Source organism: Neltuma alba, unplaced genomic scaffold, assembly GCF_004799145.2.
Source record: "Neltuma alba isolate B1F8T4 unplaced genomic scaffold, ASM479914v2 tig00013081_pilon, whole genome shotgun sequence".
Taxonomy (NCBI): Eukaryota; Viridiplantae; Streptophyta; class Magnoliopsida; order Fabales; family Fabaceae; genus Neltuma; species Neltuma alba.
This window is the reverse complement of record NW_021637411.1, coordinates 616,781-629,655: the sequence shown is the minus strand read 5'-3', so window position 1 is coordinate 629,655 and position 12,875 is coordinate 616,781. Positions and strand designations below refer to the sequence as shown.

Below are 12,875 nucleotides of genomic sequence, written 5' to 3'. Positions count from 1 at the left end.
CGGGTGATTAATTTCAGAAGATACTCAGGTAGCTTCTCAGAATAATTATGTTTTTATAGATTTTATCTACTTTTAAAATTAAGAAAATATTGTAAAACTTTATACAACAGTTTTTAAAAACAAATAAGTAATTAAAATAGCGTTTGGCTGATCATTACGGAACTTGCTTTACGTCGAAATTAAATACTCCTTAGGTGCTGTTTTGAATGCAAAGTACCCGTAGTATCCTTTATCGTGCTTTGATTCACTATGAATAATTTCGAAAATATGAATATATTAGTTTATTGACTATTGTGCGCAAAACACGTCCAGTGGGCACTGCACCAAGGGAACTGCTAATTGAATTAGTTTGACGGAGTGTAATCAAATCGTTAAAAAGGCAGTGAATAGACTGAAAACCAGAAACTGGGGCCCTGTCAGTATGTGTGTAGGGTCCCATTTCATTTAATTAATAAATCGACGAGGACGATTCAGTTCGTGCCATTCCGCAAAAACACAAGACATGAGCCAGGCATCCCCCACTTGCTTGGGTGGCAGTTCAGATGGTAGACGGAGATTGAGATTTTAGTCTTAATTCCTAATTCCTAACTAACAAAGTGTTTGGTGAGATACTCGTACTGCATTTGTTCTGCTTCTCAACTTTCAACTGGATATCTTGCTTTATTAATTGCCATGGTCACGGGTACGGATATATATTAATTACATATCGATTCCATTTACTCCTCTGATCCTTAATATAAGACTCATTTAACTAATTTGATTATATTAGGGAAGTTAGGTAAGTTAGTTAATTATAAAAAATGTGACATGTTTTTTCTAAAACACTATACTCATCTTTCTTAATACATTCTCTCCCTCTTCTACTTGATTATGGTTGAGGGAACATCTATAGGGGTAATTTAGAGAAAATTGATAAATATGATAAATGTGTCTTATATTTAAAACTAAAACCAACTCAACAATTAGGTATTATATTAAGAACCGGAAGAGTATTACGTAGCATCCTGCTGTGATTTTTTTCTCCCGAGTCTTCCCTTCGCTGCCAATTGCCACTCACCGTTCGTTTGGTGTGTGGGGAAGAGAAGGGGAAAAGGGGAGAATAAAATGTTAAATGAGTTGGATTTAAAAATTAGGGTTAAAATTTTTTAATTAATTTTGTTACTCTTTTATTTTACATCTTCTCTTTATTAAAATTTTATAACCCTTCCCATAAAAAAAATTATAATACTAATTTTTTAATTACTTAAATTGAGTTTATTAAAAAATTTTCTCTCTTCTTCTCTTCGGTTCCTTTTTTAATTACTTAAATGTGAGTCACTTATAGGAGAAAATTTTCGTTCTAAATATAAGTTATTTGTAATATATGTAATGTTTATTTTTCAATTTTATTTTTATTGGAAGAAGAGAAAAAATTGAGAAATATGATAAGGATCTATAAATATAAAAAGAAATAAAACTTTAATAAGAGTAAACATGAAAAATTTTGTCAATCTAATCCATTGCATGAAATATCATGTTACACGTCTTATATTGAAACCGGAATGGTATTATAATTGTATTCACGCGACCACCCTCAAATTTTGAGATTTTTATCAACATAATTTATTAAATGTTTGATGCTAAGTATTAAAAATGAGGGATGAAAATTAGAATTGAGATTGAGAAAAACTATTAAATAGTGTTTAACACAAGTAATTTCTTGTTATATACTACCTCTCTCGTGATATTTTCTAATCCTATATGTACACATTTGTCTAACCCTAAGTAATAATCAATTTCTTATACCAAACACTTTTTAATATATATTTTTAAATTCCAATCATACTCATTATTCTTGTTTTCAATGTTTCGTACATACATGAGGTTTAATAACTCCATGCTTAGTTTCTTTATCCTCCCTGAGGGCCTAATCTGGTGTATTCATATGAGTCTCGTTCATTGTACTTCCTTGTTCACAATCTAATGAGCCTGGGCCTAGCTACGAGGTATGTGTTTTGCTGGCATGGTTGGTTTGCAGACAGATCTTCTATAAGACAGTAGGTGATCCGAGATGGGTCGTGCCCGGATTTGATGATTGCCCAGTTATGTTAGGGGTCGTGTTTTGTTAGTCTCCCTCTGGTTGAAGCTGCTTGGCACAGGGTCTTTTTGCCCAGCATGTGATTGCTTAGCCATTGTGGATAACTTAGCTAATATTGGTCAATCACCAAACAGTTATTACTACTTTTGAGTGGATTTCCAGAAGTTAGAACTAAAGGGAATGTGTTCTTTAGAATGGGTTTTAACGCCCTCATCCCCTCTTTGTCCATTCTTTGGATTGAGGATTTGAAGTATTTGGAGTATAATATATAGTTTATAGTGTAATTGGCCGGTGGTAGTATTTTATTGAGAATATTCTAGTTGTTATGTTTTGTTTTCACAGTTTACCTTTGTTTTGGCAGTTTTGCTTTTGTATTCTTAATCTTAAGGCGTGCTTTGTATTCCATAATTTTGGATTTACTTTTTCATTAGCATGATCTCTGGCGCCAACAAGAAGACGACATTATATACGACGAGGAAGGAGGACGTGTTGGATCATGCGCGTGTAGTTGGGTCCCCAATTTAGACGTCAAATGTATCATTATTATGAACATTCGATGCTGAGCCAATATTATCAACTAATTTGTTTGAGTGTTTCAGTGTGAATTTTCTACCCATTTCTTGCCATTTGGCACTCAATCCAAGTATAGCTTATTTAGTTGTCAACAATTAAACTCGTAGCCCATAATACATTGGACGGTCCCAATATATATATACACACCTCTATCATCATTCATCAGGTGATAAATCTATGCTGGGCTGCTGGCCAAATACGAGGTGACAGAGTTACCTTTTTCTTGTGCTTTACAAAATAAATAGAAGTTTAAATTGCGTGCAGATTTGGAGCATTTTCTTATCTTGCGTCCCCATTACTCGATTACACGCGGAATTACTTGAAACAACCTTTTTCAGTTTTTCTGTTGGTAGAGGTATGAGAGTATCTCCTTTATACGGCAACTTACCGGAAATAACCCGATTTAGTACGATACCAAATCCAGATGGAATGAATCTAGCGGCATGCCGGCATCCTTTCGCAATCCGCTGAAGCAGACGGGCGGAAATCAGCGATTGCTCTTTGCGTGATTATCAGTGAAGACAATTCACATGCCTTCTCCCTTCCCGACGAATCAGTAAATCAGCTGGGATTGGATTTGGGAGGGATGAAAAAGCAGCTCACCTTTCTTCCTTCTTCACAAACTCCCAAACATTTTTATTACTGCCTAGATATAAGACCATTCTGTTGGCTCACTTGAGGCTTTCTCGATACCAGTATTTTAACCTTTTGAATGTTCCTTCCTTCGTCGCTCTTGCGTGGTCCCGTCTGACTCTGACGCTTTCAGCTTCCACTTAGCGCAACCTAATTCCGAAGCACACAATTACTTTCGTATTCCCCAGAACGATTATTTGTTCTTATCTATTTAATTTAATTTAACGCCCTTGTCTTCCTGTATTCATTCGGGGCTTTTCTTGTTGCCTCCAATCCGGTTTCTTTCATGGTCAAAGAGAGAAGTTTAAACCCCACGTTCCCCTTCCGTCTGGGAACTCTAGCTGTCTCCTCGCAGTGGTGATCGGCATTTGTCGGTGGGTATTTCGTATCTTTGATTCTGGGTTCTGTAATCTCTTCACAACGACTAAGAAGACATCTACCGAAGCATTCATGGTGGTGGGTTCCGAGCAATTACGCGTGGCCTTCACGTGGGTTCCATGATATCTCAAGCTTTGTTTAGCTTTGAATTTAGCTTCGATGATCTCCTTTATTATCTGCTTGCCTTCGAAATTATGTATACTAACTTTGAACTATTAATTTGATTTTAGTCAGTCAATTTTACCGGAAATTTATGCTCGTTATGATTCTTAAATGCTATTCTCATCCTTGCATTGAACTTTTTATGGCTGTAGGTTTAGTCGGTGATTCAAAAACCAATTAATTGCTCTAGCCTCAGTTTTATACATGACTTTTGAGACGGGGCTCTCTCAACTTTCCTTGTTGATGTGAAGATGGAAAAGAAACGAAAGATTGTGCAATATAGGGAGAGGCTGGACAAGACACTTTCCTCACCTGATCTGAGAAACGAGGAGCCGCTAAAAGCCCTTGTCAAAAGGCAATTACGTTCTTCAGGACAAGAAATAGAAGGTTACTATATTCTTTTATTGAATTTCAAATTATCCAAGCAGCATTGCAAATATTATATCGGTTTATTAAATTTGTCTTCAATCATATTTGTTTTATACAGGATATGAGTACGACGAGGAAGCAGTGGAGACCAGGGCCGCAGAAGTGTCCAAGTTTCTTGATATGTTGAGGAGTGTTTCTGCCGATGGTAGTGACAGATCTAAAACATCGCGCGCGGATTGGAAAGTATGTTATCTACTCTGTGCAGTACTCTTCAAGTTGTTTTTGCTTGGTTAAACCTCTTCCCGTTGCCAAATAATGTTCCTTTCCTCTAGTTCGATCTTCTTCGTCTTCTTCGTTTTTGTTTTTTATATGTATATGAAGAATGAATGACTTTTTTAATTTTTGGGAAAATTAAAGAGTTCGTAACTGATGAGAGACCTGACCTTTGGTTTAGTGGTTTTGGTCTTGAAGTACCCCCTTGCTGAGAATTCAATGAATTGATGCTATTTCTATGAAATTTATCTTATGAACTCTGATTATGCTTTGGATGGTAGATTCATGAGTTTTCCAATAAAATCCTTGACACTCGTTTCCATTCTTCTCCCTTCAGTTGAAGCAGGATAATGAAGAGTTTCGTGTTATGTATCGTGAAGGACCAGAGGGAACTCCGTTTCATACATTGCTAGCTGAAGGCTACGTTGATGGCCCTGTAGATGTTTGTGAGTTATACTGGTGCAACAGAAATTTTTGACAGCAGCCACTTTGAATGCAGTGTATAAAATTTAACGAGTTCTATTCGTTCTTGCAGGTTTATGTATGTCATGGGAGACACCCCTTTACAAGAAATGGTGGGTATCGTGCTTTGTCATATTTATGCTTTTGATGAATTTTTGCACAAGTGTGGGGGTTATACTTAATGAAAATAACTGCTTCCATTTATACCTTTTGGAATATCATTGAGTTACAGAGATTCAAGATATCTTAACTTCGTCATTTGATTATTTATGCTATGATGAGAAATGGATCTTCTCAATTTTGGAAAGATAGATGTAGAGTGTATAGGGCCCAATCACGTGGTAGGCTTCATATGAACGTCTAGGACTCTCTCCAAAGTTGATTTTGGAGAGAATTGAGAGAATTTATTTCTGTTATGATGTGATTCCAGAAGTTGTTGTATACTGTATAAATAATTTAAGTAATACTCCTCCGGTTCTAAATGTAAGACCCTTGTGTATAAGGGTCTTATATTTAGGACCGGAGGAGTAATTGTATATCTGTTTTCACTAAAAAGAAAATATTCTATAGTTGAATACCCCATGCCTTTTACCAATGTGAAAATGTCGTTGATTCTTTAAGTTTGGTGCATTTTTCAAGCAAAGAGGTTGAAGTTTTCCAATGTTGTCTCTATGTTTTCCTTTTCTCTCATTCTTGTAAAATTTGATTAACTGTGTTATGACTGATGATGGAAAATGTGTACTCTCGAATTTGAAGAGTGATCAACATAAGGTGTGGGCCATTCGAGTGGTAGGTTAGGTTGCACTTCAATATGTGGGGCTTTCTGCTAGTTGATATGATCAATTTCGGAGAGGAATTTAGCAAATTCATCTCTGTAGTATGGTGCTATCTTGCTGTGTAGTCATAAATGATTTGAATCTAGGTAATGATTGGACAGTTGTTTTTACCGATGAGGGGAAGGATTCTGTGGTTGGATAAGGAGTACTTTTTACCTATATGAATATCTCATTGACCTTTTAAGCTGGGTGCATTTTTAACCTAAGAGGTTGAAGTTTTTTAATTTCACTTCCATGATGTTGTCAACTTTTATTGGACCAGAGATGGAAACAGTAAGTAAAAAAGCTAACAGCCATGTCACTTTTTTCATTTCTCAGGTGGCCTCAGTTTACTGTTCCCACTTTCAAAATCGTGGTGAGTGAGTGTTTGCAGAGGGTCCGGATTGGGGAACAATTATCTCTAATAAGGTTGATTTCTTGTCACTGTTGACCTTTCTTTTTTAAAAATTCACTTGCCGTCTATTATACCATAGATGTTCACTTTCTAATGCTTATTTTACTTGAAATGTCGGAAGAAAGGGTGAAGCTTTCATGGCCACTTTCCACAAGGGAGGCTGTCATGCACTATTATCTGTTTGAGTACTTCCAGGATGACTTAATTGTTGTCATTATAAATACGGTAGTTTCGTGGACATTCTTTCTTCTTTAATTTCTTTTTTTAGTTAATTCAAATCCAGATCTGAGCTTCAATAACTATGATGGATTTGGTTTCAGATTCCTGATTCAAAGAGCTTCAATGGGCAACTTTATGGTTTCAACAACGATGCAATTCCTGAAGCAAACGATGTGGTTAGGATTGATGTGGTGGGAGGTTTTGCTTTGCAAAAGGTGACATCAGAAAGAAGTTATTTTCGGTGAGTTTGATATATATTTTGGATATGGAACTAAACGAGCGAAACAGTCGCTTGGCAGAGTCAATTTTAGACCCTACAGGATCTGCTGGATTTAAAAAAGAGGCAAAATAAAGAATAATTTCATATGCATAACGAGATTTAATATACTAGGTTTTATTTCTTTATTTACAGCTTTTGTGAGCTGGTTACTTTGCTCATAAATTGGCAAATGAATATATCTAGAGTTAAAACACTTTTAGAATGTGGCTGAGGTATGAAGAGTTTAAGATTGTTTTCAACAGTGAGGTCCTAAATCAATTTCTAGTCCGTCTTGGGTTAGGCAGTAACAAAATTTCGGCTATTTGATGCTTCTTAGGCTTGGGTTTGGGGATCAGTTGGGGAATTTGGATTGTTCTCACTCTGATCATATATTTTGGTTGTTTGTTCGATATGGTCACCTTGCTTGATTGGTTTTTCTGATTGACTTTACTGGTTCTCAATGGTATTGTTTCTTATCTTGCTTTTATGTGGCTATCAAACTCGCTTTATATTCAATGAGATTAGACTAAGTATGGGCATGCTTTTCTAACTTCATGTGGGGAAAAGTAAAAAACGGTGGCACAGAAAAATTTTGATTGGAAAAGCTGATTCAGGTCTATCAAATTTTGTAGGACGATAGCAAACATGGATATAAAGTTGGATATTGTACCTCCATCACTTATCAACTTCATCTCAAGACAGCTCATTGGCAGTGGCTTCAGACTTTACAAGAAGGTTGAAGATTCTTTTTGTATTTGTGTCCTTTATATGGCTTTCAATGAAGATTTATTCGTTTTTGCTTCCTTTCATACAATAATGAGCTGACTCATTCTTTGATCCAGAAATGAAACCTATTTATGAATCCCGTGGGTTCTTTTGTCATAAGTTACATTGTTGGATTTGTCATGCCTACTGAGCTCACGGCCTTTAGAATATAGGATTTTAAATGCTGTGGTTCATCTGAATATTGGGTCCGGTTGTCATTTTCTGCTTGCTCGTGTATATAAACATCCTAGCATTCCCGTTATGTCCCCCCCCCCCCAAAAAAAAAAATTTTAACCATCTCGGCACATTATGCAACCCATGTTTTTGCTACAGGCAGTGGCTTCGATGATGGACCATGATGAAGGATTTATTAAGGCTTTGGGGGAGCCATTATATTCGAGACTTCGTGAAGCTCTATATGTTATTAATGGGTCAAAGAAGTCTACGGATGCCCAAGGTGTAGACATTATCCGAGCCGAAGAAGTTATTGAAAGTAAGCAAGATGATACAAAAGATGTGTCTCAGGGGGATAAGGGCAACTATCATGCTGATGACTTCACATCAATGAATGGAACAGCACTGGACAGTAGCAATGCACATGTTGAGATTGTGGAGGCAGATAGTGAAGAAACTGAGCGCATTGAAGAGGATGACGAGAAAGTAGAACATATTCGAATTAATGAAGTTAATGCGAGTCAGTTAAAGGGCAAAAAGAATGTACATATCAGAGCAGAGGTAGAGCAGGCTCTTGAAACATTAGAGGAGGCCATTTCAGCTGTTCGAGAATATGGATTTCATTCCTTCCAGCCCTCTCCCAGCTTCAACTTCACCTGTAAAGAGTCTCCGTCCAAACAAAAGGATGACAAACTTTATACATATTCCTCAAAACCTGGTCAATTGTGTTCCAAAAATGAGGTTAGTACTGTCAAAGTATTAAACGAAGAGATTCTGGAGGAAAATACTCAAGAAGCACTTGGGAATAACCCTGACATTCACAGCTTAAGGTGATTATTAGTGATTGTGTACTGATTGTGTTAGTGTGAGCCAAATAGCCAGAATGTTAATGATAAATAGTAACATTTAATTAACAATCTGATTCTTTTTTTTTTTTTTTTCCCGGTTACAGGCGTACAGGCACAAATTCTAATTTAAAGGAAGTAAACTACAACAAAGTAGTACCAGCTTCTCCAGAGCAGAATGTTTCAGTGCCTATATGTTCCTCAGAAAAGGGGGCAACAAAGACCCCAACTTTGGACCTAAAAACGCTGGACAGTAACGAGCAATCAGATGTGGATGCAATCCAAGATATGTCTTCTGATCAGCCGAAGAAGTCAAGCGGGCTGAAAAAGCATCAACACTGTTGTTTTCTGCCCTTATTAAGAGGGAAAAGTTCGATCGCCAAGAGCAGCAGATGAGAAAATCGGGTAATTTCGGGCTTCTTGTCAACTTGGTATTCGAGCATTTAGGGCCCGAACTTTTTCCTTAGAGGTTCTTCCCTTTTGGTCGTCAACTTGCCCTTAAATATGCCATAGAGGTTCTTCCCTTTGTTTTCCTCTTTGGGCCGGAAGGGGAACGTCGGGTTCAAACTTCTCCCTTTGAGTCGGAATCGTTGATGCGGGTATTGTAACATTATGGTGGTTAGTTATACATGCCATAGAGGTTCTTTCCTTTGTTTTCCTTGAATAATATTTTCCGTTCAAAATACCATTTGCCATATATGTAACATTAGGCTATTCATTAACCATTCAACCTATATCTGTATTCTGTAATATACACGGATGCTGCGTATAAGAAGAAATAAACTGTGCCTTGCAGTCGAGGGTAAATGCAGAAATTTTAATATGCAATATTGCTTTCCCTCCCCCTTCCCGCCACGTGGAGCATGTTTTGTTTTGGGACTTCTGCCCCCAGATGGTCCTGGGTTTTTGCGCCACTGGTTATCCCAATGAGTTTGGGCCGAAGACGCATTTAAAGGTAGTTCTCCTGTCTTTTTTAAGAACTAATTGATTAATTTGAGTAGATTAAAAAAACTCATTAAATTAGTTATTTGTAATACATGTGTGTTGTTTTTTTAAAAATATTTTTGTTAATTAAATGTATTGATTGAAACTATTATTATTATAAAGATTACTTTAGAAAACAGATAGATAGATATGAGAAACTAAACTATAGTCTTATATTTAATACTAAAATAGATGTCAAATAAGCTCTTATATTAAGAACTAAAGATAGCAGTTCACATATGTTTAAACACTGAATGGCTTGACCTCATTCTAGGGTTTTGTACAAGTGTAGTTCCAAAGAATTTTTCCTTTCTTTTTTGTTGTTGTTAGGTACAAGTTTCTTCTTGTTGAAAGTAATACTGTTTGAAGCAATAATTCGAAACTTGATACCTGCTCTTGCGTCATCATTTAGTGAAAGAGATTTATTTATTTTTTTCCTTTGTAAAAACCATTCTCTTGATATTATAACCTTCCAAAAACTATTTTTTAAATACTATTAAGAATGGTTAAAAAATCAATGAAAAATATTTATGAAGTTTGGGAGAAATAACATTCTTTCGAACCTTTTTTGGGCCTAATATTCTTTTGAAGCTTGAGCAATACGAAATTATTTCTTCTTTTTGTCATGAAAATCTTCTCTGAAAAATTATTCTCTCGAAACTGACCTTCTAAAACTATTTATTTTTAATACCATTAGTTAGTTACCCAAAAACCAATGAAAAGTATTTACTCTTTAAAATTTAGGGAAAAAATGTTCTTCCGAACCAACCTTAGCAAACTATTTATTCTCTAATTCCAAATCATTACAAAAACTGGTGAAAATATATTTTCCCCTCGACAGTTAATTAAAACATTTATTGCAATATTTTCCTTTTATTTTTTCAAGTGGCTTATCTCAATTGACCGCGAGTTCGTGAAGGTGCCAAACAAATGGAGGAAAGGAGATGAACGATCCTAGAGCCACGTGGACTTGGGCTTCCGTTTGCTTCCTTGGTGAGAAAGCTAAGAGGGCCTCGATATAAATAAGAAAAAAACCACCGAACGAACCAAACATTGAGCCTGTAGCCTAACCGTGAGTTGTGGTTGAAATCTTGAGGAATTGCTATTTTGCGATCGCTAAAGGGATTTGATAATGGGATGGATTTGGAGAGACGATGATGACGGCCAACAAATGTCTTCGCGTGACATTAGCGAATTTGGGAGATCTGACTCTCCTACCCAGGATCGTTGTTCCACCAGAAAGGTTGTGAAATCCCAGTGCAGAACAGAGGAGGTCGAACCTGGAAGATTCGTCAGGAAGTGCGAGAAAACAGAAGAGGTCCTCAGGGATTGTATTGGAAAGTAAGTTCTTTTGTTTCTCCCGCCTTAGGGTCTCTATTTCAGTTCTGTTGCATTTGAGGATGCTCCGCTGAGGTATTATGGTGAGTCGGTGTTTCTTCCTTTGTCTCTGGTGCCAATTCTTGCGAACGAATTATTTTGCTCCATTGGAAAAGAATTTTCACCGGCGCTTATAGCAACGTTTACATTGTGGTAGCGTAATTTTCTTCGTTTCTTTTTCTTCTAGGACATACTATGAAGTACAAATGGATGAAATTTTATTCATGGTATGGACTCCTTGACATTTTTGAACCTTCCTTTTTATGAACAAGAATAACATTTTGCACTTGAGAATTCTGGACTAGAAACATTTTGGTTGTATATTATCTTGCCATGGCCTAGTTGAAAGCTGGCTTTGAAGCTACATAGCAGAGTAGCTATATTACCCGACTTCTTTGCCTAAAACGAGAAATATCAGCGTGTATACCATTGAAATCCCACTGCTAGAGTTGTGAACGTGCAATCCGATGGTTTAAGTGGTGCACATTGCTATTGCGGCTTATGAGTAAAGCAAAATACTGTATGAGAAAAGAGTTGGGTAGAAATGAGTTCTAATAATGTTTCCCTTGGTAACAAATAGAAGCAGTGAGATTTCTGTCTAATCTCCTTCCGGAACATATATGTGAAATATGGTGACGGAATCTGCTGAAGATCAAAAGTTGAGGGAAAGCTTCCTGTGCTTAGTTAACATCACACTCAATATTCATTGAAGTAGAGATGTTAGAGTCGTTTGAGGGGCCTACCCTTCCTTTTGTGGGGGAGGGGGGGGGTGATGTTGTGAGCATTATGGATGCTATCAGAGACCATAGTAGCAACATATTGATGAATATTCAGGAAGGGATGGTGAATGACTCAGAGGTTAAACCTTATACGTCTTACAGATAAGGAAAGGCTAGCTCTCTGGCTAGCCTCACGTAGTCTAGGGATGAATGTGGATTTAATCATGCTAACTACACCACCCTCAAGGTTGGATGTCAAGAGGGGACATTACAGGTGAAGGTGTTCTGCGCAGTGTAGCATGTTTGATTTTACCCGTTAGTAGGTGTGGGTTTATTAATTGTTTAATTTGGGTCAACTACTTACCAAAAAAAACTTAACATATAACAAAAAACCATTTATTTGCATAATAATTATTTCAAAATATTACTCAAGGAATATCTATAAATAAAAAAAATTAACAAATTCAGTTGTTAAGTTGGCATTGCTCAGCGTCAGATTTTCGTGTTCTCAAATTTTAGTTCTCATTGAAATAGATGCTCGGGGCGTATTTATGTTTTGACTTTCATATCTGTATTGAGACCTTACGTCTGTTATCATGTGGCCTCGAATCTTTAGGCATAGTAATATCATGTATTATTAATGGTCACATTAGTTTTCAGGTGATAAATTAGTCCTAAGATGATGTTGGATGGCTGAGCAGCCTAAGCTTTTAGAGCTTACCTTCTCTAGTATAAGTTTGCTTAGATGTTCTAAAGGGTTGATTTTAGTTTCTTGCATTAGGTTCTGTGCAAAACAGGAATAACAGTTGGAACTTGTGTCGTATCTCTTGCTTCCTTTTGTTTGGTCTTTTCTCTTGGTAGGTTTACTCTTACTTGAAGGGTTTTAATTAATCTTGTTCTTATGGCCTTCTCTGTTACCTCTCTTCCCAGGCCTGTTGAAGTAATTCAATCGAACAAGGAGTTTACTGAAGAAGATGTCACTGATGCGGTTCAGAGGGGAGGGTCATTCATGTTTGGATCACCAGGGCTGCAAAGTGACATTGAGGCCCTTGAACGCAACTTCTTTGGAGGCGTCAGTCGTTTTTTCGAAGCAGCTGAAGAAATGAGCAATGGCTTCTTTGATGTGTTTACAAGGGCTCCACGAATATTTGATGGGGACTCATCCTCCTCCATGAAGAAGGGGATACCTATTGAAGAATTTCCTCGACAGGAAGCCTCGTCTAAACCCAAACCCAAAGAGTACGGATCAATAGATGCCGATCTATCTGGATTGGCTCAGGATGTTTGAATAGAGCCACTGACGTAATATTAATACATGTCGGCCTCTCGGATATGCTTAGTGTTTGATAGTGGACTGTGGAAGCGCAGACTATACA

At 36.9% G+C, this 12,875-nt stretch overlaps 2 protein-coding genes across 4 annotated transcripts; both read left to right on the top strand.

The window, feature by feature from the left end:
- The first annotated feature begins 3,528 nt into the window (after positions 1-3,528).
- On the top strand, positions 3,529-9,257 carry LOC114734213 (uncharacterized). 3 transcript variants are annotated; one of them, XM_028921775.1, is made up of 11 exons: positions 3,529-3,771; positions 3,976-4,210; positions 4,311-4,435; positions 4,803-4,911; positions 5,001-5,040; positions 6,082-6,171; positions 6,283-6,382; positions 6,478-6,617; positions 7,268-7,370; positions 7,734-8,404; positions 8,555-8,642. In XM_028921775.1, the coding sequence occupies exons 2-11, from the start codon at positions 4,075-4,077 to the stop codon at positions 8,559-8,561; spliced, it is 1,521 nt and encodes a 506-aa protein (XP_028777608.1). In that variant the 5' UTR covers positions 3,529-3,771; positions 3,976-4,074; the 3' UTR covers positions 8,562-8,642. The 3 variants fall into 3 exon arrangements, with proteins under 3 accessions (XP_028777608.1, XP_028777607.1, XP_028777606.1); XM_028921774.1 differs by having other exon boundaries at positions 3,531-3,657; positions 8,527-9,257; XM_028921773.1 differs by having other exon boundaries at positions 3,531-3,771; positions 8,527-9,257.
- Positions 9,258-10,513: 1,256 nt separating this feature from the next.
- Positions 10,514-12,875, top strand: LOC114734154 (uncharacterized). The gene is made up of 2 exons (XM_028921700.1): positions 10,514-10,744; positions 12,430-12,875. The coding sequence occupies exons 1-2, from the start codon at positions 10,536-10,538 to the stop codon at positions 12,785-12,787; spliced, it is 567 nt and encodes a 188-aa protein (XP_028777533.1). The 5' UTR covers positions 10,514-10,535; the 3' UTR covers positions 12,788-12,875.

What these genes read in the sequence shown, in the direction of transcription:
- LOC114734213 (XM_028921774.1), top strand. Translation starts at nt 4,075, where the DNA reads ATGGAAAAGAAACGAAAGATTGTGCAATATAGGGAGAGGCTGGACAAG. An exon ending in TCAGAAAGAAGTTATTTTCG is followed by an intron (nt 6,618 to 7,267) that starts GTGAGTTTGATA and finishes CAAATTTTGTAG; the next exon opens with GACGATAGCAAACATGGATA. An exon ending in GCTTCAGACTTTACAAGAAG is followed by an intron (nt 7,371 to 7,733) that starts GTTGAAGATTCT and finishes TTTTTGCTACAG; the next exon opens with GCAGTGGCTTCGATGATGGA.
- LOC114734154 (XM_028921700.1), top strand. Translation starts at nt 10,536, where the DNA reads ATGGGATGGATTTGGAGAGACGATGATGACGGCCAACAAATGTCTTCG. An exon ending in CTCAGGGATTGTATTGGAAA is followed by an intron (nt 10,745 to 12,429) that starts GTAAGTTCTTTT and finishes CTCTCTTCCCAG; the next exon opens with GCCTGTTGAAGTAATTCAAT.